Raw genomic sequence first — 26,050 nt, 5'->3', positions numbered from 1 at the left:
AATTTCTTGTAATGTCATAGTGCCATTGTGAAAAATTGATGTAAGAATACCAATTAACCATGACAAATTACCTTGATGCATGAAACACTAACACTAGCCTAAGGCTAATGCAAGGCCATTCACAGGATTCACACACATCTCTCTTTTCAGCTGTTTTGGATAAAATCATTTACTTAACAAATACAAATAACATGAATATTGCCATCGTACAGCGACAAAGTGATAAGGCCAGACTACTGACATGTTTTTTTAAATGACCCCAGCAGAAGTGTGCTCAGCCACAAGCACATTTAGGTTCACACATTTACACTGGCTGTTCCTAGTTCCCCTTCAAGCCCGCCTATGCTCACTTCTTCTTTTCTGAGAGATGAGTGAGTATTAGCATGGCAAAGTAATGGCAGATCGTGTCACCATCTTAAATTAACTACAGTTCAACGGAAATAAAAAAAAGAGACGTGTGGTATCTGACATGATCTGATGAGTGTTTTTAGAGTTTGTGGATTTCGTGTCTGTCTTTGAACTCGAGTCAATTTTTCTTTTTCACGTTCACATTGTCGTAAGGGGACAGACCATTGTCCCGGTTGTCCTCGAGCTCGCGGTCTAACGCGGGCTTGAAAGCACGACGAGGTGGCTTTGGGACGGCATAGTCGTCCGCGTTGGGGTTGTATGGGTACTCGTGCCCGCTGGGGTCCCCTGCCTCACCCATGATCCTCCACGCCTGACCTTTGACCTCTTCGGGGTCGTCGTACAGTGACGTGGCGCTGCTGCCAGCAGATGATGGTGAAGCGGAGGCCTGCTTGCCCGGCACTGCCCTCTCGGCTGGCCCCATGGCAACTCCCTCTGGCTCGTCATAGATGTGCTCGGCCCTGGTGTACGTCTTTGGGTTGGGGGTGCGAAGCCGGAGCGCTCCCGCTCCAATGGCCATCTCGTCGATGGAGTCATAAAGTGGATCCGGTAGGTCGTCGTCGTGTTGCCCCACAGCTGCTTCCCGCTCGCCGGTCTGCTGCTGGTCACCCAGGGCAGACAGGCCGCCATGCCGAGACACCTGCAGTATATCCGCCATCACGTTCTTGGCGATAGCGTCGAAAGGAAGCGAGTAGTCCGGGTCAGCGTCCGCTGACAGTGACCCCGGGCTCCGCGACCTCTCTGTGCCATGGTCCATGCTGCCCAGGGTGATCTGCGAGTAGGTCTGGTCTTCAGATTTGGCCAGCGGGCAGCTGCGGAAGTTTTTCACCTGGCTCTTACGTGGCATGGGCCTCGAGTCCAGGTTGAGGCTCTTGACTCCGGTGAGGACTTTGTCAGCTGCCGGGGCATCCAGATGGCATGGCTGACCGTCGGGAGGGGAGCGTCCAGTTCTGGTCTGTCCAGCCTGGCCGACCTGCCTTTCATCCACCGTGCTGTAGATCCTACGATCCTCCAGCGTAACTGCAGGGGGCGCTGCTGGTGTCTCCTTCTCCTGGGCGCTGATGCCTCCTGATGCCTGCCTGCGAGGCATCGTGGGCCGTTGGAGGTTGATGGCCGCCTCCACCGCCTGGAAAATCTCGTTGCCTTGCTTTGTCTCAAACTCAAAGTTGCCCTCGCCCGACTGACACCTCCTGCCAGCCTCGAAGGAGAACGTCATCTGTAGAGAGCAAAGCAGATAAGGAAAAAAATCTTCAGATAACACATTCTCATTATTTAATAAGAAGTATGTTTGGGGGGCTTTTGGAATTGAGGCAGATTGGACCATTGAGAGTGATAGGTAATGTGTTGGAGAGAGAAAGAGATGAGCGTGGGACAGGGAAATGACCCCTGGTCAAAATCGAACCAGGATCCCTGTGGGTGCTTGGACCCCATTGTGGCCAGGATGCTACCATTACACCACAGCTATAATTATAAGGACAATTTAAGAGCAAGCAAGCAATCAGGTTGAGACGCTACCTTGTCCCGTCCGAATCGCCTGAGGAAGCGGTAGGGCCATGAGTACAGCACCTCTCCTGTTCTGGGATCCTTCAGCAGCAGGCTCTCGCGGTCGGTCCTCATCAGGTAGCAGCCCTTCAGGCCACACTTGTCTGCTATCTCCGACCGCCTCGCACAAACCTTGAAGTCTTTCATCACTGTGGAAATGACAGAGAGGAGAGGACAGGGGGGTTAGTGGAGAGGTGTGTGTGCATAAGGGGTACTTCACTAACATAAAATGCCTGCATGCATCATCAGGGCTACAGGACATGCTGTTCATGCTAACCAGTCTCTCTCTCTCTCCCTCCTCTTGCTCTGAGAGAGAGAGAGACAGCTCAGAGGTCCACTCAGCAGCTGGACTCATCCCGGTCCGTTGGGCTGTGTGTTGGTGTTGGGCTGTGTGTTGGGCTGTGTGTTTCACAGCCTCAGTATTAGAGAGTAGAAGGGAGTGGTTGTTATACTAAAGCCAATGCATTTGTGATGGATCTCAAGACGAGCTGTTTTAGTACCGTTTCATGGTTTCAAGCTAGAGACATCTGGCTGAGAAATGGTATTTGTAAATGGATAGCAGAACAAACAATCCCACCGTCTATTTTAACACAGCACAGCAGTTTTATATGGCGCCACAAACAGATTCTCATTCTCTCTCTCTTTAAATTTTTTTTCTTTTTACATGGTTGCCTGTTTGCTCTCGCTCTTTCTCTCTCTCTCACAGAGTGGGCATGTGGTCATTTGTCTTGCCTCTTTGGTCGTTAGACAAATACTGAAAGGGGCTTGGCTGGAATAGAGCATCCCCTACTCTCCCTGGGGGTGTGTGTGGGGGGGGCATTACCCCCACCTACCACCACCTCCCTCTCTGAAGCATAATTACAGCCGAGGAGCAGGATAGCAGACAACCAGGGAGTGAATATGCTGCATATGCAGGGATAAGGTCTCCCGCCGGGGCTCTCCACGGGAATGTTTTCCTACACGGGAGCCCGGCAAGGGTGATCGAATTCCATTAATATCCGGAAGCGCGGTGTCAAGACGCAGACGGGCGTGCTCTGCTTTCGCTCGCTAGCTCGGAAAAAGCGTCTGCTCAGACAAAAATCCAAACCATTGGGGGCAGAGGAAGGGGAAACGTTCCAAAGGCCCTGAACAGTACGGATTTGCTATTTGGTTTGTGTGGCTTTGCTGTGTTAGTGTTTGGTCTTGAGATGCAATGATCCCACTGTCCACAGGGTCAGGGTGTCCACGTTGTCTCGTATAAGCGATATGCAGGAGGAAAGATGAGACCATGCATCAGTATCAACAGACTATGAACTATGCCTATTCTACTGTAATCCTGCATGTAATTCATGAGAGTTTGAAGTCATTATTTTAAGATAAATGACTACATCATTTTGCTTTCCACTTGTGTGGATCATATATGCCGGCTCTCTTACAGTACACACCACTTTCCTCCCAGGAAAATTGGAAAGCAGCATTTTCAATATTGTCCAGTTTCCAGAGCCAAAAAAATAAATAAAAAACATGGATAATGTACACAAGCCAAATGAAAACAGAGTCTTGAGAGCTGGTTAATGATATATACATATATATATATATATACAGTATATACAGTATCTGCTCAAATAAATTAAGGGAACACTTACAGTTTTCCACAATTGTTAAAACACATTTTTTGAAACCTTCTCAAACCATTCTCAAACTACATTCACTGTATGTCTGACAGTTCTTGCAAAATAAAACACTCGCTCAAAAGTTTTACTTGTGCTCAGAACCAAACAGTGTCAAAGTATGGATCCAGTGTATGATTCCCTTAATTTTTTTGAGCAGTACAGTATATATATAAAAGACAGGCATAGATAAATTAGAGCTGTAGAGAGACAGAGAGAGGGAGAGATAGAGGTCTAGAGAGAGAGAGAGAGAGAGGGGCAGAGATAGAGGTCTAGAGAGAGAGAGGCAGAGATAGAGGTCTAGAGAGAGAGAGAGAGAGGCAGAGATAGAGGTCTAGAGAGAGAGAGAGGCAGAGATAGAGGTCTAGAGAGAGGCAGAGACAGAGGTCTAGAGAGAGAGAGAGAGAGAGAGAGAGAGAGGGAACCAGACAGGGAAGAGGAAAGTACACTGCGGTGCGGGAGGAGCTCGCTCTGTGCCTGTCACTTGTGGCCAGCGTGGTGCTACTGGGAGGAAGTTTGCGTTAGCGGTGGCAGCACAACCTCTCTCTCTCACACACACACACTCTCTCTCTGTTTCTTTTTCTATCTTTCCTTCCCTCCCCTGCTCTCTCTCTTTCTTTTCCTCCCCTGCTCTCTCTATCTCTCCCTCTTTCCCTTTCTTTTTTTCTTTTTTTCTTTCTTTCTTTCCCTCTCCTGCTCTCTCTCTTTCTCTGCCTCGGCCTCTCCCCAGAGTTCCTCCCCGCAGACAGACCCAAACTAACTGCCACAGGAAGTGTTTGAGCAGGAAGTTGAGTTGGTAGGCTTTTGTAAGAACAAGCCTCAGCATCATCCCTGTCTTGGTATGACTCGCTGTTTCAAACCCAACATGGTCTATTTATAGCTTTATTTAAGGAAGCTTGTGTGGTGTCTAAATGTTTAGTTCCTTTTTTTCCATGGGTAAACATCATCTGCAGTGCATATAGTGTATATATCCAGCTTAATGAGAAACATGTTACAACCGTGATGTCATGAGTTTCATACAGGACACAATAACCTACTGTTTATAAATAGAGTCACTGTCTGTCTTGTTACACCCACAACTGGAGCGATTTGTGCCATACTTACAGGACAATGTGTGCTTCCGATCTCAAGTGTTCAAGTGCTCTCTTTCTTTCTCTCTCTCTTTTTATTCTCTCACCCATCTCTCTCTCTCTCTCTCTCTCTCTTTTTATTTTCTCACCCATCTCTCTCTCTCTCTCTCTCTCTCTCTCTCACCAGGTGTGAGCTTATCTGAGGAAGCTGAGGTTGAGGACGTGGTGGGTGCAGGCGTCTGTTTAAAGAGCAGCTCATGAGTTATCTATGAGGTGCATCAGGTTTGAGGCTGTGCATGATGCATGGAGCGCAGCCCTCTGGTGCTATGCGCCAGTGAGCACCTTAGCAGCAGCAGCAGCAGCAGCCACTTGGAATAAACTGAGTGGAAATGGGCTGTTTTTATTATCACCGGGTAGCAGTTTAACAGAGGGAAAAATGTGAGCTACAATCACCAGTCAGCAGTAGGTAATATGTGTGTGTGTGTGTGTGTGTGTGTGTGTGTGTGTGTGTGTGTGTGTGTGTGTGTGTGTGTCGAGACAACCTGTTTCACCAAATCATGTGTTTCAGCTATCATAGGCTGCAGCTGCTTTCTGGCTCTCACTCACTGGCTTGTTCATGCACCATGCCTTGTCTGAACCCACTCCCTCCACCCCAAAAAAGCATCTGACAAAGTTTCTGTGCGGAATGAATAATGCATGTGTTCTGTAAAGTTAATTCACATTTTCTAGGCCCTACTGAAGAGCTATTAAGACTAAAACAGAGGGAAAGCAGGCCACATCTGAAGTCCTCTCCTCAATGTCAAACTGATGTCTGCCTGGGTGATAAAAAAAAAGTATCATGCATTTCAGATTTCACCACAGACAGAGCCTGGGATGTTCTCTTCAATTCTCTGACCTTGTGCGCCAAAGACTCTCCCCGACCACTTGAGCCATGAAAGGGCTTCCAAGGGCGACCAATCAAATCTGGTAGCGGGAGGCTGCTGGCCATTGATCGGCGGCCGTAATTGAGCCGCCCTCCTTCTAGCCAAAGAGAGCAGTGCGGGAGGGGGGGGGGGGTTGGGGTGGAGGGCAGTAAAGGCTTTGATCTTCAGCTGATGGCCGTGAGCATTGCACACCCCACCCCACCTCTACCCACCACGTTCCACACCCCCATACCCCATACCTGGCTTCCACCTGCACACACTGTGCACCGCACACTGTTCTTCTCTCTCTCCCACGCCATCATGCAGAGAGTTATGCCAGGTCAGGGAAGCAGAGACAACACAGAGCCGCTCAATACACTGGTAAATATGCTCTGCTTTTTTGGGGAAGTTGAAAAAGGCCACGAGAAAATCATTGGTATGTATTTTAACGTTTGTCTTCCAACCTCAACTTCAACTTCCTATATTCTTGTCCTCATTTTTCCCCCACCTTCAAAAATAACTGTATGTCAATTTCTAAGTGTAAATTGCAAACAGTGTTAGCAATAATCATCTTCCAGATTCACAATGGCAGGACACTGCAATGATGCATTGTTTGTTGATAACAGTCATGTGCCTGAGTGGTTTGAACTATGTAAGCTTCCCACATTAACCACATCTGATTAAACAGAAAAGAAGCCTTATTCTTTGAACAGACCACATGTTTGTCTGTTTGGCACTGCCAGGATAATTTGTTCATGTTACACCTCTGTGGCCCTGAAACCTGCACATGACTTCCCCAAGCAGTGATCCCAATTTCCCAAAGAATGGCTTGTTAGTTTGCCAAGAGAAAAGGCTTTATAGACCAGTGGCTCCAAAATGTGCTGTTTGAAGTCTTAGTGAACAGGTACAAGCATCATTTCACAGTCTTCCATACCTCCCTCAGTTTAGATCACAAACAGAACACGACCCACCTAACATTCTATTCCATATGATTTGTTACTGTTAAAAAAAAAAATGAAGAGCGATACGTGGCTCATTGCTACGACGGAGTATTAGGGCCACACATGAAGAAAAATTTTTTTTTGCCATGTCGACATTAAACTCGACATTTCGAGAATAAAGTTGAAATATCATGTCGAGTTTAATCTCGACATGTCGACATTAAACTCAACATTTTGAGAATAGGCTAAAGTTAGTTTGGAGAGAGACCGCTCCAAAGTAGGGTACAACCGGGACAACTGAAAAGGAGGACGAATGAAACATTCCAGTTTTCTTCGAGTGCAACAACGATAGACATACATGTGGACAAAACATACAACATATTAACCTCCGTTGCTCAGCCAAATACCTTCCTGTTACGTCCTTTTATTACAGAGTTACAGGCGATAAATGCAATGGTCAAAAGTAAACTTCATTAGTGGTTTATGTATTTATTTTAGGCCTAGGCCTATTATTAAAGAGTTTTTTTCATCTAAAGGTTCAACTTCATGCTTATGCACTAAACTAGGCATACTAAATGCTCTCCCCAATCCCAGACTTTCACATTGCATGTTTGCCTAGGCTATTGCTGAATGTACTGTATATGGAGGGACGAATGAAGCTGTCCTCCCGACCAGACAACCCCATGTATTCTAAATGCACACATATCTGTGTTTATAGCCTACTATATTTTATGCAGGCGAGACATGGAAAAGCAGTTTTAGAAAAATTTGTTTGGCCATGTTAACCTATGGAGAGTGAAGGCCTGAGGGTCATGAAGGGCAGTTATTTGGATGTGCGGTGGTCTTACCCACGAAAAAAGTGAGTGAAATAACATTTTGTACTATAAAACATTATATCATTGGAAACATGTATTATTCTAACTCTACAGTATAAATGGCATAGTGCATGGTATTTCCATAACCGTGAGATACGCGCTTCACGATGATGGCAATGAGTTGTTAACAGACAAAACGCAATCTATCTGAATCTATCTGAAATTACACTATTTGATAGGCCTATTATTCATGTCACATATTGTGTGGGCTATGTTTAAACTGTATTTCGAGTTAAAGTAGATATGGTATTTCAACTTTATTCTCAAAATGTCGGGTTTAATATCGACATGGCGACTTTAAAGTCGACATGTCAAGTTTAATCTAGCCATGGTAAAAATTTTTTTTTTTCTTCATGTGTGGCTCTAATACTCCGTCGTAGTACTTGGCAAAACATACAACTGAAAAATCATGGGTGAAAGCAAATTATTTTTGTGTCTGGAGATTTAGAAAGTCAATACATTGGCATACGAATTATGAATGGTGTCTTCAGGTTATTTATATCCCTCAGTAGGCCTAGCCAATGCTGATGCCTATCATGCAATATCTGCACTTGGAACTACCAAAGCACTTCATTTATTAATAAACCAGGTAACACTGTTATGCCTTTTGTCCAGTAAAATACAAACACGTTAGTGTTTTGCCCATGGAATGTTAAAGAGTGTACATGCTTTCATGCAGGGAAAACAAAATGGATGATTCATGTTATGCACTGACCTATTTTACAGAACCTAAATAAAACTTTCCAACACTCTCATGGTGATATAGTGTCTCTACAAACAAAGTTTTCAAGTAAGGGATAACGGCCGCCGAGGTGTCCTGTTATACGGAATTAATGGACGAGGGCGAGAGGCAAAGAACTCCGCGACGCGCAGTGGAGCCTCCGACCAAGTCCATTAATTCCGTATAACAGGACACACCTTGAAGGTCGTTACCCCGCTTATCACCCGGTTGCCACTATATATAGGCAATAGTTATGCCTTTAACACGCAAAGGAAACAAGCGGTTCCTTTAAAAAGAAGCTGACTTGTACAACTTTCTTTGGGCCTATAACAGGATGATCTTGAATTTACCCTGGGGATCAATAAAGTATCTATCTATCTATCAGTGATCGCATGGACAGTTAGCTTGTTTACAGTTGATTCCATTGTTGCGAAGCCTGCTTTCAGGCTCAACCGGCGTCCTACTATGGTTGTTATAGTTACCATTCATAAGCATTTATATGGAACGATGATTCAATTTACCAGATCTACTTCATAGGTGTCCTGTTATTCAGAATTAATAGCCACCCCACCAGCCAATCAGAAAGGAGTATTTCTTCTCTCCGGGTGATAATGAAAATTAAACTATAAGAACTTCAGAGAGAGTTTCAGAACATGTTATAGTGTAGAATGAGCTCAATTTCTAATCAAAGATTTCCTAAATGTTGAATAATTCTACAAATTAATCTGCAACACATGGGGTGTGTGTGTGTTTATACTGGGTGATCAGTCAAAAGGACAAGGCCTCTTTATATTTATATCAAAACAGATGGGCCTGTTAGCACTCGTGAAGGCAGCGATGCTCCGAGCAACGGTGTGTTTGAGGAGAGGAACACAAAGAGTGGAGCACAGGACTGTGAGCACATATGGTGGAGCTTACGACGCTCACAAAGCTGAAATTGAGTCATTTGGTCTAATTTGGTTGTGATTAAAGTGATTTGTGGGTGTGTGCAATGCCAGTGGAGTAATTCAATCCCAAATGATTAGGTAGGATTGGGTATGATCTAAAGGATTTCAATAATATGGACAGTCATTAACGATGCCCTACCAATTGCCTGTTTCTGAATTTTTCATCTCATCCCTGTCTCTCTCTACTGCTCTCTCTCTCTCTCTCTCTCTCTCTCTCTCTCAGTCGGCCTGTCACTCAAATATGTGCCTCCACATGTACAGAGGTGTCTAAGTCTCACTGGCACACATATACAATTTATATGACACGAGAAAAAGAAGAACAGAAAAACTGTTCTGACACCAAAGCAGGGGAAGATGTGAGAGAAAAGCAGTACAGTCTCACAATCCCACCCAACAAAGTTGTATTTACAGCAAAGACTGCCCTGACTGACTGAAATATGACTCAGCAAGCTTATCTTTGTGGGGCAATGCACACTGTATTTTGGAACGCACAGCGATGGCAGGATGTAACATTTTTTTTTTTTTACTGATAAACGGGCAGTTTGCAAAACAAAGCCAAAACTGGTGTGAAGTCGCTGCTTGCTACCACAGAAAAGAGTAAAGTGAGGGCCACATATTTCCATCACGTAATGGAGACTCAGCCCGACCTCAACCAAAGCACAACAGAACTTTGAAAAAAGCCTGCAAACTGTCTCAACTTTCTACCCATTTAATACGCTTTGTTTTTTCATCATTATCATCATGCAACATCATTGGTTATTTGTAAGATGTGTTGAGATGACATTTCAAGGTAACCGATTACATTTTGAGGTAACGCTGCAAAATGCAAATGCAAATGCACAGAAATTTCTAACACTCTGCAGAGCATAACTGATGCAAATCTGGCAGAGTGTGACGCATGATTTATGTGCCCACTGGTCAAATGTGGTATTTCCAAGACCCCAATTTCATGGTTTTACATGCATAGACAACACTTCTGAACAAAAACAGTGGTCCATTCCAAGTACTAGCTGGAAAACATTTTTTGCCGCAGACGTCTCTGACATTTCAATTTCGTTTTGGCCTACACGTTTCATACTGATCTACACTGCAAGTAGATGCCACACACCCATGATCATGCAATGTGTTTTCAACTTTAGTCATGCTGAGAGAGAGGAAGAGAGAGAAAGAAAGAAAGAAGATATGTATGCACATGCTAGTTTAGGAAAACATTATTAGCTAAATATAGCTAAACATTGTAACTTTTGTAATGCGCAACATAACAAGCTGCTACATATAATTGTACTGTCACATTAAGCCAGAGATGTCATGGGTTCAAACTTCTGAGAATATTTTAATCTTTGAGAACAGTTTTTTTTCTTGTGTAGTGTTCACATTTATAGCTGAGAAATTCTTGAGCAAATTGTGCCTGTTAAACTGAACCGCCCATTGTGTCATTATTCATTTAATAGCATTGACTGCTGGAGCAAGGATGAGCTAATGGTAACTCCTACCATTCTCTCTTTCACCATACAGGCTGTTGTTCTCCATACTGACTCCGTCAGTGTCTCCCAGGACCCTGGGAAGACTGCCTCGCCTGGGCCCAGCCCCGCGGTCACCTCGTTTCATCTGTAACACAGCACAAGAGCACACCAACACAAGTTAGCATGCAGGTTAGCCCGTGGAGGGACACAGGCAAACACCAACACAAGTTAGCATGCAGGTTAGCCCGTGGAGGGACACACAGGCAAACCCCAACACAGGTTAGCATGCAGGTTAGAAAGTGGACACACAGGCAAACACCAACAATGGTTCACAGACAATAAGTATGTGGAATTGCATGTGGATAACATACTGTATCATGTCTGCACCCCACATATAGAAAAGCATGTGCAAACCGGTGCAAACAGGATTGCTGATAAACAAGCATGCCATAGCCAAAGACTCATCAGTCAACAATCATATGCAACCACAGACTCCCTGATAGAGTAGGACAAGCCCACTGATGCAAGACAACGCAAAGTGCTGGGTTACTGATGCACAGAAATACACCACCAGGACGGACTGAAGATGCTTTAGGCAAAACGGTGTAACAGACAGAATACACAAAGATAAAATATGGTGTACGATGGGGAGCCATAGTGAAGGGATTGTTTCCACATCTCATTGCACAAACAGGCTCAGTGCCCACAGGAAGAGAGGTTCAAGTCAACCTGAGATTTCATTTAGACATACTTTGGCAAAGGTTCACTAATATGCACGATAATACAAATGACCTGGTAGCTGATGCAGAGAGCCACACTAGCACTGAAAACACCTGTGATGAGCACAGATGTAAAACAGGTCATATGAAACATCTTGTTGACCACACTAACACAAAAACAAAAATACAGAGAACAAAAATAAACCACACTGGCCAGTGCATCTCCAGGCAAATAACCTACAGAGTCAACTCAGAGAAATATATATTTTAAAGATCAAACATTACCACCTGTGAAACCCCATTGGGTACTTGTATGAAGACAAATCTGAGGTCAGCTAATATGCTAATCTGTGAAAACTACAGAACAGTAAGAATACTGTAGCATGGCTAACCCATTGTATAGGACAGATAGATCTACGCACATTTTACAAGAGATTAATTTGTTTAACATGCACTATAGTACACAAAGCTCAGTTCATAGTATATTCAACAACTTAAATGTTGATAGCTACAACTCAGCTCTGCTGGAACAAAAACTCAAGTCCACAAATTAATCATAAAAGATCTAAGTCTTTATATATTTCTCATGAATGAAAAGATTGTCTATACATACAGAATATTGCCCAAATAGTGTCAATCAGTTGTTCATCCAACACCCTAAAAAGCTTTTAAGTGCAATGGCTCTTTAGTAGGCCCGACATGAAGAGATTCTTCTTTATCACTGAAGGAGAAGTTCAGGTGATAACAGACCCGTTTAGAGCAAACTAGGCATAAGCATACATTAGAAGCAGGCATCAGATGATCATAAGCATACATTAGAAGCAGGCATCAGATGATCATAAGCATACATTAGAAGCAGGCATCAGATGATCTCACAAATGATTGGTAAACACCTACAATTGACTGTTTGACCAATTAAGACTTTTCAAGCCTTGCATCAAATGGACACCTTTTGTGTATTTTGATTATGAGTCACGTCAACTAAATAGGTGGTTTTTGATGTTGTAGCATTTCCTTGTTGTGTAATAACTGAGAAATCTCCACCAGTGGCGCTCAACAGCTCATTTGAACTGGGTTGGGACTGAATGCCAGGACTCCGACGGTGATTGTGATGTTCTAAAGGTGAACAAAATGACATTTCCTCTATCTCTTTGTCTGCGGGTTCCAGGAAATTGACTGGCTACTTAATGGATTAATTTGAAGAATTCTCAGAATTCTCTCCCATTCCATTCTGCCCGTGAATGTTTCTGACCTCCGACAGAACTGTCAAGAGTTAATATAGTCACACAGAGGCAATGCACAATGGAGCCATTGCCAAAAACCTAATGCAGCACCGCACAATGATCATTTCAAATTGCAATTGCTACTGTTGTAGGCAGAGATGGGCTGATGATCGCCCGCCAAGCCATGGCAGGGAGTCTGGTTTGAAGCATGGCTTTGACACTGTGCTTGGTATAGGAACTGTGTACCAGGCCATAAGGGATAATGAGACATCTCACCCCTTGGCCCCCACACACACACACACACACACACACAACCAGGTTTCTGTCTTTCTTCTTGCCTTTCTTTTTTGTCCATATATGTTCTACACATACATGCTTCTGAAAATGTAATCAGCACTGCTTTAAAAACCCCATCGGAAAAAAAGGAGAGGAAATGAATCTGAGAACTCATTCCTGACATAACACACATGCTCTCTCTCTCTCTCTCTCTCTCTCTCTCTCTCTCTCTCTCTCTCTCTCTCTCTCTCTCTCTCTCTCTCTCTCTCTCTCTCTCTCTCTCTCTCTCTCTCTCTCTCTCTCTCTCTCTCTCTCTCTCTCTCTCTCTCTCTCTCTCTCTCTCTCTCTCTCTCTCTCTCTCTCTCTCACACACACACACACACACACACAAACACACTCCTGTTGTTGTCTTTTCCTCTGCAGCTGTGTCATTCCCAAGCATGTTTACTGTAGCCCTATCTAATTATCTATCATGCCACTTATATTTCAATCTCAAATCCTACACCTAGGTTAAGGAATACAAGGTGACTAGTCCTTCAAATAGATCACTGCCACTTGCTAACTGCAACTTGTATGCTTCTCAAATAATGTCACATCTGTTTCTATCAAATTAATATATGCATGCGTAAAAGAAAGAAACTTTTTTTTAATGTGTGCCCAAAGCTGCTTTCTGCAAAACTCTACTGCTGTCAGTTGGAGTGCTTTGGTATATCATCATATATTGCAGTATTTCAGCTGAAAACCATTTCTTCCTCATACTGTAGGTGTGTGACATAAAATGTTTCATCTAGTTTACAGAGAGAATGTATTATTATTATTATTATTATTATTATAATTATTATTATTATTATTATTTAAATTTACACTGACAGTTATAGTACCTGTCACAACATTGCTCAAATGTCACTTGGATATTTTGATTATGTGATGGCCCTGGTATGGAATTGTTTACTAAAGTCAGGAACATAAACAGTAACACTGAAACTAAAGGTAATTATTATTAGTATGAATAATAGAATGGTAGAATTTGTATAGTGATTTTACGAAATGTTCTACCACCTCACCAACAACTGAGAAATTAGAAAATAGAAATATATTCATACTGGGAAAGCAATTTCACAAAGCCTCTGTGTCCAGTCTTCTAGTTCAGCGTTGTCGGCAGCAAAGATGAACAGCTTTTCTGTGGTTTCCACCAGGAAAGGCCCACAGTCCCGAGGACATCCCTCAATATCCACCTCCGACACACGAATACAGTCGCTCAGCTTGATCACCTGCAGGTTCACAACACATCAGTCAGTATAGGGGTCAAGGACTAGGATTTAAATATACTTTAAATCCCAATACCATCACCTAAAACATGTATCCATGTACTCCCTATCAGCTGGTGTGTGCCATAGGTCAGTGATCAAAATGGAATCTTGACTCGCAACCACTCTGTGACTGAATAACTACTAGGATTTCAAAAGGTTCTGAGTTCAAGGACTTTCTCTAAAAAAAAATCCTTCTTCATTGCTTAATTCATGATGAGACTTAACTCATTAAAGCATGTGAAAAAAGCATATTATTAGTGTGACGCTGACACATACTGCCTGATACTTGTCCGATGTGCTTTATTGCCTGTGGCACTTGGAGACATGTTGGATTGGAACATTCACAAGAAGCACAGATAGAAGATTCCAAAATAAAGTGGCAGGGACACACCCCTATTAATCACACCAAATAGACCAATCCCACATATTAGCACCCATGACACATTCAGTTTCAGTTCCCTTGACATGACCAACACTGGCATTGCTCACACACACACACACACACACACAAACTAAAACAGTGGTGAACAGAATGGCCAGCTTTGCATGCTATATGCTGCACCCACCACCCTCTTTACAAACACCTCAGCTTTCAGAACGGGCTTGGACCTTCAGACACTCAAACTCGACCAAACATGTTCTGTATAGAACAGGATAGCAGAGGACTTGCTGACAAACAGGCAACAGGTTTTTCTACCACATGTTTACCAGACAGGGCCCCAGGAGCATCTAATCAACAGGACTCCCTCACCCTATGCTACAACCATATATGGCTTTTGAGCCCCAACTGTTGACTTCAAGGCGTCGGTGGCAGCGCTGACTTGAAGTTGAAAGGGAGCCCAAAACACCATCAAGCTGCCACAATTGGGAACAAACCTCTACCACACCCCATTACATTTCTTATAAATTGGGTTCCTCATTGCTGCCAATGTCTTACTGTATGTTTCACTCATCAAGAAGAAACATTGTCACAACGAGTGTTCAAGTGCTTGCACAGAGTCTGTTTGTACTAAGCTAACTCAGCAGGGATCAGCGCATGTACCCCTGGCCTGGAATCACCTTCTTGTTGTCCTGCTTGCGGTTTGGTTTCTCCAGGGTGCCCATGCCGTCCTTGCACTCAAAGAACTCCAGACGGGAGATGGAACAGGTGCTCTCTCTGTACAAGATGGTCCACACCTTCTTCCATTTCTGCAGAGAAAGAGAGAGGGGGGGGCAAAGGAGATCAATGGAAGAGAGAATAGGAATGTGAGGAGCATTTTGGGTATTCAGATTGCTATAGGCGATCTAAATTAGGTGAGGGAGCATAATAAATCAGAGCAGTTTCTATGTAGAAACCATGCACTTTTAGAATTTGCCTTAGCTCGATGAGGGAAGTAAAGGGAACAGTCCAATTTGAAAAGCCTGACATGGTTTATTGGCACTTGACATATACGGCGTGCTCCGTATGTAACTACCTAAACTTCCAAACTTATCTATCTTAAAATCTCCTTGTTACTATCTACTTTCTACGGATTTACTGGCTACCGATTATATCTCGTGAACAAACTGTTCCATAAACTGTTGTTGCTCGAGGCTTTGGATTATCGGACTCTATAACCTTGATCGCCAAACTTTTCTGTCAAACGTTAACGTGAAACGATTAAGCCAGCATCAAGGGCTGCAAATAATACCGGGCCAAGGAAACGCTATCTGGAAGAAGAAAGCATCAAATTCCTTCTAACGTCTCTCAAAACTAGTGACTCAATATAAAAGTGAGTAATCTCAGATTACTCACCCGCTACCTGTGTTCGAGTTATCAAGGAACTGCACGATATCGCTGTTGCTAGCCAACTAGCAAACAAACGTTTAAAAGAAAGTTGACACCGACGAGCCCTCGCCGCGACACGATGCCTCCCCTCAGCTGTGCACCAGGCTGCGACTCCTGCGTCCTTCTCAGCGAAAAGATAGTGGAACTCGAAGCCAGAATAGCGACCCTCCATCAGATTGAGAAGGATGAACAGTTCCTCGACACCATTCTCTCCGTAAGTAACGTTACCTCTCTTACACATACTAATGCCAGATGCCCTGATTTCACTCTGTCCTCCAATACTTTAACCATGCCATGCACTAATGCAACTTCTGTCCCTGTTGCCTCTCCCCGGCCTCTGCTGAGAACCAAGCCTGCTCTGCTGGCCAGCTCCACTCCACATCAGCCTGAGCCATGGCGTAGAAGCAAGCATCACAAGCACGGCAGACGGTCCGGACGGCACTCAGGCCCAGCCCAACCTATACGACTGGAAAACCGCTACGCCATTCTGACCGAGGATGAGGAGCCCCTCCTGCCCCGAGACAACCATCCTGGTCCCTCCTCAAAGTCGGCGCCCCCCCGACCCCCACCTCCCCGGACCTCATCAACCTCAACCCTGGTCATCGGCAGTTCCATGGTTAGAGACCTCTGCATTCCCCCATCATGTAGCGGTCCCTCCAAGGTCTACTGCTTCCCTGGTGCCAAGGTCCTTGACATCCAGCAGAAACTCCCAAGCATCCTGGCCTGCCACATCAAGGTCAACAACATCATCGTACACGTGGGCACAAACGACATCAGAGATAAGCAGTCAGTAGCACTGCAGGAAAACTACAAAACTCTCATCACCACCCTGATGGGCACAGAAAAACGCTTTGTCATCTCTGGGCCTCTCCCTACCTACAGAAAAGGTGCTGAGAGATGGTCCAGACTGTTCGATCTCCACACCTGGCTCAAACGCTACTGCGCTTCCCTAAGCATCCCCTATGTCAACAACTGGGGCTTGTTCTGGGAGAGGCCCAGTATGCTGAAGCGTGATGGTCTCCACCCAAACCAACATGGAGCCAGGCTACTCTCTGACAACATAGCGTCCACACTGAGGCATTGACATTCTGTAGAAAATATTACAGATTCACGCCCCCCAGGTATTGATTCGAATGGCATTATACATGTGGATGGGTCTGAGAATGTTTTCTGCAGGGTAACATACAATACTACTACCATAGATCAAGCTGCTTCATGCAATAGCATGACTTATGCTTATAGTTCTATTCCAACGTTGATTTCTACCAAACGTATAGTAAAAAGAAAAGACAAATTTAAAACTAGAAACCTAACAAATATTCTTTCCATACCTCAGCATATTCCTCAAAAGCCAGAGGCATTTTCAGCTAACATGGGTTTACTGAATATAGGTGCACTTACTACCAAAACCTTTGCAATCAATGATTTTATTAGTGAAAAACAATTGGATTTTCTGTTTCTTGTTGAAACCTGGCTGACTTCAGACAGCGAAGCTGTTCTTGTTGAAACTTGTCCCCCAAATTATAATTTCTTCCACTCAATTAGACAAGGCAAACGAGGTGGTGGAATTGCCTCCATTCTCTCAAACAAATATAGTTGCACTAGAGTCAACTTTGGTGAATTCGCTTCCTTTGAGTACATTGCCCTCACTCTGAAGGCTGACCCAGCTGTACTTCTATTAACCTTATACCGCCCTCCTAAACTATGGGCTGGCTTTCTCGACCAGTTTTCTGAACTTATGTCGCTCATCATCACTAGCTATGATCGGATAATTGTAAATGGCGACTTTAATATTCATGTCAATAAGACAACTGATGCTAAAGCCAGTAAGTTCCTTAATGTGTTGGACAGTTTAGAGCTAAAGCAGCATGTTACAGGACCCACCCACAACCTTGGCAACACCCTCGATCTAGTCATTTCTAGAGGGATAGAAGTCACAGACTTATCAGTAAATGATATAAATATGTCTGATCATTATTGTGTATCTTTTAATATAGTACTACATACTCCAAAAATTCATCCCGAAATTGCAATCAAATCGCGACTCTTGGACATTAGAGCAGAACAGCAGTTCATAGCTCTTATAGACTCCATAAATTTAGATATTTTACATCATCCCATTGATCAAATGGTAGAGGCTCTCAATCATGAATTAGGCGCTATGCTTGACAGAGTGGCACCCTTAAAGACTAAAAAAAGGCCCTGTAGCAAACTGACACCTTGGATGAACGAAAATATCCATGATCTAAAAAGATCATGTAGAAAAGCTGAGAGAACATGGAGAAAAACTAAGTTACAGGTTCACCGTGCCATTCTAAAAGAAAAAATAGCAAATTATAATAGAGCTATTCGGAATGAGAGAAGGAACCACTTCTCTAAGGTAATTGCTGAAAACAGTGGAAACTCTAGGGTGTTGTTCTCTACCATTGATAGGCTATTGCATCAAACACCTTTTGATACACTCAGTCAGGCATCCTCTCTAAGATGCGAAGAATTTGCAGACTTCTTCGAAAACAAAGTAATTTCTATAAGGGAGGCTATTGGTAATACAAGTAATATGTTTGATAGTACACCCAAAAACAGCCCCCCAAAATTAAGGTCCTTTAGCACTATTACTCAATCTGAGCTTGGTAAAATTATAACTCAAACCGGCTCCTCAACATGTGTTTTAGATCCAATCCCTACTAGATTCCTCAAAAAACTATATGATAGCTTAGCTCCCTTTATTGTCAAGGTAATAAATACCTCATTAGAAACAGGTATATTTCCAACTGCTTTTAAAACCGCTGTTGTGAAACCTTTACTTAAAAAGTCAAATCTTGACCATACCAATCTGAGCAACTACAGGCCTATATCAAATCTACCGTTCCTGAGCAAAGTACTTGAAAAAGTTGTTTGTAATCAGTTAAATACCTTCCTCAACGAAAACAGTATCCTTGAAAAATTCCAATCAGGTTTTAGATCAAATCACAGCACAGAAACGGCTCTAGTAAAAATAGTCAATGATCTCAGACTGGCTACTGACTCAAACAAAGTCTCAATCCTTATTCTTCTGGATTTGAGTGCGGCATTTGACACCATTGATCATAGCATCCTAATTCACCGCCTTGCGAAGTGGGTGGGTCTCTCTGATAATGCTCTAAACTGGTTTCAAACCTACATTACTGGCAGAGATTTTTATATCAGTCTAGGAGATCATGTATCTGAAAAACATGACTTGCCTTTTGGTGTGGCCCAGGGGAGCTGCCTTGGTCCCCTGCTATTTTCCCTATATATGCTTCCATTGGGAAATGTCATAAGTCAGCATAATGTAAACTTCCATAGCTACGCAGATGATACCCAATTGTATATTTCTGTGGAGCCAACTAACCCAGATGGCCTTTGCTCCCTCACTGCATGCCTAACCTCCATTAATCAGTGGATGAGCAAAAATTTTCTGAAACTAAATGATGACAAAACAGAGGTACTTTTGGTGGGACCAAAACTAAAGCGAGATATTGTTCTTAGTAATCTGGGGAACTTGGCACACCAGGTCAAACCAAAAGTAACAAGCCTCGGTGTCATCTTAGATGCAGAGTTAAGTTTTAAGCCCCATATCAGTAAAGTTACTCAAACAGCCTATTTCCACTTGAGAAACATTGCCAAAGTGCGGCCCTTTTTAACTCAACAAGATGCAGAAAAACTAATTCACGCCTTTATCACTAGCAGGTTAGACTACTGCAATGCACTTTTCACTGGTCTTCCCAAAAAACATCTAAAGAAATTGGCACTCATACAGAACTCTGCGGCTAGACTTTTAACTAAGACTAAGAAGAGAGAACACATCACCCCTGTGTTGGCTGAACTGCACTGGCTCCCTATTTCCTATAGAATTGATTTTAAGGTTATGTTAATTACTTACAAAGCTCTGAATGGCACAGCACCTTCATATATCTCTGAGCTTTTAATATCTTATCAACCACAAAGGAAACTTAGATCATCCAATTCTAATCTTTTAATCGTACCCAAAGTGCTCCACAAACAAAGTGGAGAAGCTGCTTTTATCCATTATGCCCCCAAACTATGGAACACCCTGCCTCTGTACATCAAGCAGGCGAGTTCAGTAAATATTTTTAAAAAAGATCTGAAAACATACCTGTACAGGAAAGCTTTTAGTTAACTCGTCTTATCCTGTAGACTACTTTTTCAGATTATTCTACATCTGCTGCTATTGGAGGGCGCAGCCAGCCAGAAGCAGATGGGCTCCCCCTATTAAGTCAGGTTCTGCTCAAGGTTTCTTCCTGGAATATGGGAGTTTTTCCTTGCCACAGTTGCCATATGGCGTGCTTGTGGGGGGTAAGAGGGTTAAGGCTGCCAGTCTTATGACATGTCATTTTCTATATTTTTGATATGTTGCTGAGTGGATCATAAACGGCCCCAGCAATGAAGAAATGTGATTGATAATGACTGACTGACTATTATTTTGTTACATGCTTCAAATGTAAAGCACTTTGAGCTGCATTCTGTGTATGAAAGGTGCTATACAAATAAAGCTTATTATTATTTTAAAGCCAACAAGTAAAAATAGCTTGCTGCGTGACTCCTTTAACTGCCAAGAAGAGTATATTCAGTTGTTTGTTTGTTTGTTGTCATGACCATGTTTATACCTTTTCCCCCTATCTGCCTTTCTCCCTCTTACTGTATCTTCTTATTTTCCATCATTCTGGTTCAGAGCTACCACAAAAGTTTTGGGTAAACACCATTTGTACGTTTGATGGTCTTTTGGGTCCCATCGTCGACTTCAAGGCAGCGGTGCCATGCCTCTCTCTAACCCTAACCCTTGCCCAACCCTAGTGTCTTCCAGGCAGTGAAGTTGATGGTGAGGGCCCAAAATACCATCAATTTGCACACATTCAAATCAGAGTAAAGTTAATAAAAAGGATAGTTTTGTTTGCTTTTTTGCACTGAAATCACAGAATAACCAGGGCTTTTAGGCATTGTCGAAATTGCGTAAAGAATATGAATATTATTTGTATGTTTCTGAACATAGTTTTTTTAGGCTCCCATATCAGAGCTGGTTTCATCACCATGCAGGACTCAGCTTCTTTCACTCCATGTTTCACACCCACACAACTGAATCCTAATCACAAGATCAAACAAGATTTCAAAGGTATTAGGCTACCTGTGTAAAGACTAACACGCAGCAGTAAAACAGTAGAGCATGATGCTCCCAGAACTGTACAGTGCAGGCCGGTGTCAGTGTCAGTGTTGGTGTCAGTGAGGCGAGGCGTGAGAAGATGAAGAGGGGTCCTCATTAAAAATACATATACGACATCTGAACTGAAATGAACCAAAACTATGTAGAACTGTGCAAGTTTGACAGCATATTTTGCTGACAGTGCATGCGCACTGTGGCCAGAGTGAAGTCAGATGCACAAAGTGGGCAGAGTCAGGCCAAAGTTAATTAATAAAAGATAGATAGCTAGACTGGTTTATTCACTTTCACTTCACCGGAGAGGTCTGGCCCATTTCAGAGTCACCGAACTTGGGCCCTAGGTATTTGTTTACAGCATAACTCTTTTACTCTAACTTACGTTACTTACAATATAACTGAAACCCCTGAGAGACCCCTGAAAGATCTCATTCCAAATTACGACAGCGCTGACTTGAAGTCGACAGGGAGCCCAAAACACCACCAAGCTGCCACAATTGGGAACAAACCTCTACCACACCCCATTACATTTCTTATAAATTGGGTTCCTCATTGCTGCCAATGTCTTATGTTTCACTCATCTTTACCCTATCATCAAGATGAAACATTGTCACAACGAGTGTTCAAGTGCTTGCACAGTCTTTTTGCACAACGCATGTACCCCTGGAATCACCTTCTTGTTGTCCTGCTTGCGGTTTGGTTTCTCTAGTCTTTAGTAGACTAGACTAAATAAACAAAAGATCTCATGTGTCTCGCGTCCTACACATAATTAAGCTAAATGAGATCTAAATGAGATGTTGGCCATTTTGGCTGTATGACTTATTTGCAACTTCTCATGTCTCAGCCCAGGTCTAATTTGAGTTGAACTTAAGATCTCAAAATACTCTTTTTTTCTCTCTATTGATTCGTATTGCTCCTTAATTCTCTTCATTGGGGTTTAGGAGAAACAGGTGAAATCTCAGTGAGAGTAGGTTTATTTCTTGTGAGAAGAGGAAACAACATTTTTGAGACAAAACATTTTCCTCTCAGTGTTTTTGAAGGTCAATTGTGGCTTCCTGTTTTAGCCAAATATTTTGCATAAAATGTGCTTGAGAAGGAGGTATTTTCTCACAGTTAATGTCATGACATCTGGCCACTTACTGATGCAAGTGGGCGGGGTGATTGTCAAGTGTAAAGGGACTTGCTAGACTTCATTTCTATTTATACTGTTCATGTTTTATCAGTATACTAAATTGTCCTAATGTGGGACACATAAACTCCATTGGGTTGGCTCTTCCCCAAACTAATGAATGGCAGGGAAAGTATGGGAAAGCCAAAGCTGTAGGGTCCTGTCATCAACATTAGATGTGGATTTAATATGTTGATAGATAGATAGATAGATACTTTATTGATCCCCAGGGGAGGTTGTCCTCACATTGTAGCCTAATATAGCCTACTATCTACAGAAGTCAGAAAAGCAAAGAATGTTCCACATTAGGGCAATCCACCCTTACATCTGCATGCACCCCTGATATCTAACTAACTACTTGTTTGTACCTTTCCTCACTAGCACACTGGTGCTAATGATACAGCACTTTACCATTTTATAATGGAGAGATACTTGATGTTGTGTATGGGTGTTGTGTGTGTGTGGGGGGGGGGGCAGGTTGTCTGTGGTCTGTTGTCTTTCTGTCTTTCTGGTGAGCTGTATGGTGCAAGAAGAATTTCCAAAATGGTGTAAACTAATTTGGTAAAGCCATGCACAAGGAGACAATGTTGACGCAATCTGACATATTATACGGTTATCTCAATTCACATAGCTCTCACAATTGTTGATCTGCTCTTTCCAACCTTTGCTTTTTCAATTAACCCATGAAGCATCCATGAAGCAACCCTGGCATAAACTAAGTAATCACAAAATGGTTTCTCAGATCCGCGCTAGGTCTCAGGAAGGATACACAATGCAAAATGGCTGCCTTGTTCAGTCAATACTAAATTGTTTTTTTTTTCTACATCTAAAGTCACAGAGTGGTTGCTAGTCCATATTCAATTGTGATTACTGCCTATGACAAAACGGGAATATATAAATACTGTAGTTTAAGTGATAGGATTCAAAATAGATTTTTTTGTTTTCTTTTTCGAAAAGGAAACACTAGCAAAAATCAAGCTAGGGACTGTGCCTTATTAGGATACAGGCCAAACAATGGCAGTACATATATCTCAAAATATATATAAATATCAAACCACAGGCACAATTGTATTTGGTGGTATGCAAGTTATAAGAAGGACAAATTGACTAACGAGACCACGTTTAAACACATCTATGCGAAATGCTTCCTTTTTGCGTGAGTTACCCATGTGCATATTTATAAAGAGGGAGAAAGTAGAATGATTTCAACCTCATGCACAATAACAATTCATGGGTTTCATCAGGTCCCTTTCCACAGGTGTATTAATCAAGCACTATGCAGTCTGCATTCATAATCTAGGTGCTTGATTTTACACACCTGGAAAGGGACCTGATGAAACCCATGAATAAGGGTACCTAAACATCTTTGAAGTGACCAGCTTCTCCTGGTGATTGCCTACTCCTCATACTCAAGCAATGCTTTTCACACTGCTCAAGCTTGACCTCTCCTTTCTGGCTATTTCATTCTTTTATTTTCACTGTCATGAGGAGTTAACACAGACAGTTACAGCAATACATTCAGACACTGAACTTTAGTGGTAAGTTTTATGCCAGTCAGATTTTATTACTGTCTATCAGGCATCCAGAGCATTCAGATAAACTTCCTCTTGAAGAGTTAGGTGAACTGAACTGAACTGAACTGAACCATTTGCATTGAATTTGACGGTCTTATTAAGTCAGAGGATCTGAACTTGCATGTGGGTAATCCAGATAACACTTATCACGCTTAAATCCAAAGTGAAATATAGAAGGAGATAAACAGCTAAAGTTCAGAGGAGATCTCATCTAGAAATTACTACTGCTTCTGTCAATATTACTATTATCATTGTACATAATACATCATACCTTCAAGCTAACACAGCGTGCACTGGGGCCAACACACTCTCTTGGCTACACCCTCAACTGTCATCCTCACAAAAGGTCTCAACGTTTTTACAGCTGTAAAGAACTTGGTCCTGTCTGATCAAAATTTACATAGATTGGAACAAATCTATGATGGTGGGAAAGAGAATCATAAAGAATCACTCAAGCGCTCTCTTTCAGCAACCACTTGCACAGACCAAGTCAACTGACTCTGTAGATGATGGATAATTATTATGGATGACATTCTCAGTGACAAACAGAAATAAAACACCATGCACCATGGAAACAAAATCCAAATATTACTGTAAATGAAATATGCAAAGGAGAATAGTCTTCCGTCTCTAACTTTATCAATAGAAATGTAAGCAATACTTGTGTGCTATTTTCAACTGTCGAGAAGTTAATAAATCCGCTCTTACAATTAGTACCTGCAATTTAATGCAATGAGTTTGAAAATGAGAAATTTTGAAAAATGGCTCACTAAAAACACTATGCATTGTCCTCTCCCTGTCACTGGAACCCCCCCCCCCCCACACACACACACACACACACACACACACACACACAAGTTTCTTAATTTGCTGCAACATGTAAAATAATTGTGGATTTAATGTCAATGGTGGTGGTAATTCATTAATATGCATTAACAACAAATAACTGATTAGCTCTAGTCCAGGCTGAGGGCCAACTGAGAGTGCTGTGGTGATGGACATGTGCAATCTGAAGCAGCCTTAAGTTCCCCCAGCATGACAACAGCCTTTGACAACACCATCCAATACCCTGAGAACAACTATCTTCAGATCACTTGTTCAGCAGGCTTAGTACATTGGTGACCTTGACAGAGACTTACGAGAAGTTAAGCTATTTTACAGACTAAGGAACTCACATAGAGAAGTAGCCACCATACTTACTAGGTTGGTTAAGGAAGGAACCAATGGTCTAAGATTATGACCAATAGGCATGAAAGGCTCAAACCCTCCTCCATAGGCTTATTTGACTGCTCCTTACTGTTATGAGTTTGTATTGCATTAAGCATAGTAAGAAAATAATACTATGGATCTTTAAAGACTTTGACCTTAATGATGTAGAGGACACTAACCTAAATGCCTCCAGTGATTCAAGAATATTGCTTAACTCTTAATCCTTTTTCAGCAAACATGTTCACAGCCAAAGGTACTCGCATGTTGACTTTTACGTTTACATGAATTTATATGACCAGTCAGTTGCTCTCCTCCTCTGTTGGTTGCCATGGAGTTTACCAGAGAAATATGCAGAATACAAAGTTATTTCAGTCATTGTCCTCGGGCATAACTGAAGTAATGACAATTTTAATGTCCTTTTGAAGTACATGAAGAGGAGTTTCATCTCTATGTGACTTGCGATCGTGCTTGAGTCAAGTGATGTCTTACCTTGCCAAACCTCTGTTGCTGGAGGTACAACATTCCTCTTTTCCTGATGTCCTCCTCCATACTTATTTTATTCTCCTCTGTCTCCTTTCTTTCTCTCTCTCTCTCTCTCTTTCTCTCTCTCTCTCTTTCTTTTATCTTTCTTTCTTCCTCTTTATCACTGGGACACCCTACTCCTTCACTGGCTCAGTTGAGTATGACAGTCTGCATTTTTAGTTTTTCTGAAATGTGCAAACACCACATAGATCTCTTAACTTCCTGTATGCACTGCAAATGTCGTTGTATGAGCATGCGCTTGTGTCGTGTGCATGTGTGTGTGTGTGTGTGTGTGAGAGAGAGAGAGAGAGAGAGAGAGAGAGAGAGAGGGAGAGAGGAAGGGAGGGAGAGTATGTGTGTGTATGTGTGTGTGTGTGTGTGAACATCAAACTTAAGACTAGTCAAGTTCATTTATTTTCTTCCTGTATCTACTGCAGTTTCTTAAAATAAGCTTAGTAAAAACATACATTAAATTAAATTCATCATCTTCACCATTAGTTTGAGATTATATGTAACTGTTATTCAGGAGTAGAAAA

The 26,050-nt window shown here is 42.5% G+C and overlaps 1 protein-coding gene across 1 annotated transcript; it reads right to left on the bottom strand.

Annotated features, from left to right (window-relative positions):
* dok2 (docking protein 2) lies at positions 1 to 25,713 on the bottom strand. Its single transcript, XM_076270398.1, has 6 exons — positions 25,482 to 25,713; positions 15,103 to 15,231; positions 13,837 to 14,004; positions 10,546 to 10,660; positions 1,921 to 2,096; positions 1 to 1,621 (listed from the first exon to the last, which is right to left on the bottom strand). The coding sequence occupies exons 1-6, from the start codon at positions 25,539 to 25,541 to the stop codon at positions 527 to 529; spliced, it is 1,743 nt and encodes a 580-aa protein (XP_076126513.1). The 5' UTR covers positions 25,542 to 25,713; the 3' UTR covers positions 1 to 526.
* Positions 25,714 to 26,050: the final 337 nt, after the last annotated feature.

Source organism: Alosa pseudoharengus, unplaced genomic scaffold (genome assembly GCF_046254945.1).
Source record: "Alosa pseudoharengus isolate Yale_2024_CS ecotype anadromous, Long Island Sound unplaced genomic scaffold, YU_APseudo_1.1 YU_APseudo_1.1_scf_6, whole genome shotgun sequence".
NCBI lineage: Eukaryota > Metazoa > Chordata > Actinopteri > Clupeiformes > Clupeidae > Alosa > Alosa pseudoharengus.
This window is presented reverse-complemented; position numbering and strand designations above follow the sequence as displayed.

Coding starts and splice junctions, on each gene's coding strand:
- dok2 (XM_076270398.1), bottom strand. CDS start 25,541: ATGGAGGAGGACATCAGGAAAAGAGGAATGTTGTACCTCCAGCAACAG. Junction 2,097..10,545: donor GTATGGTGAAAGAGAGAATG/GTAGGAGTTACC, acceptor TCATTTCCACAG/TGATGAAAGACTTCAAGGTT. Junction 1,622..1,920: donor GGCGATTCGGACGGGACAAG/GTAGCGTCTCAA, acceptor TGCTCTCTACAG/ATGACGTTCTCCTTCGAGGC.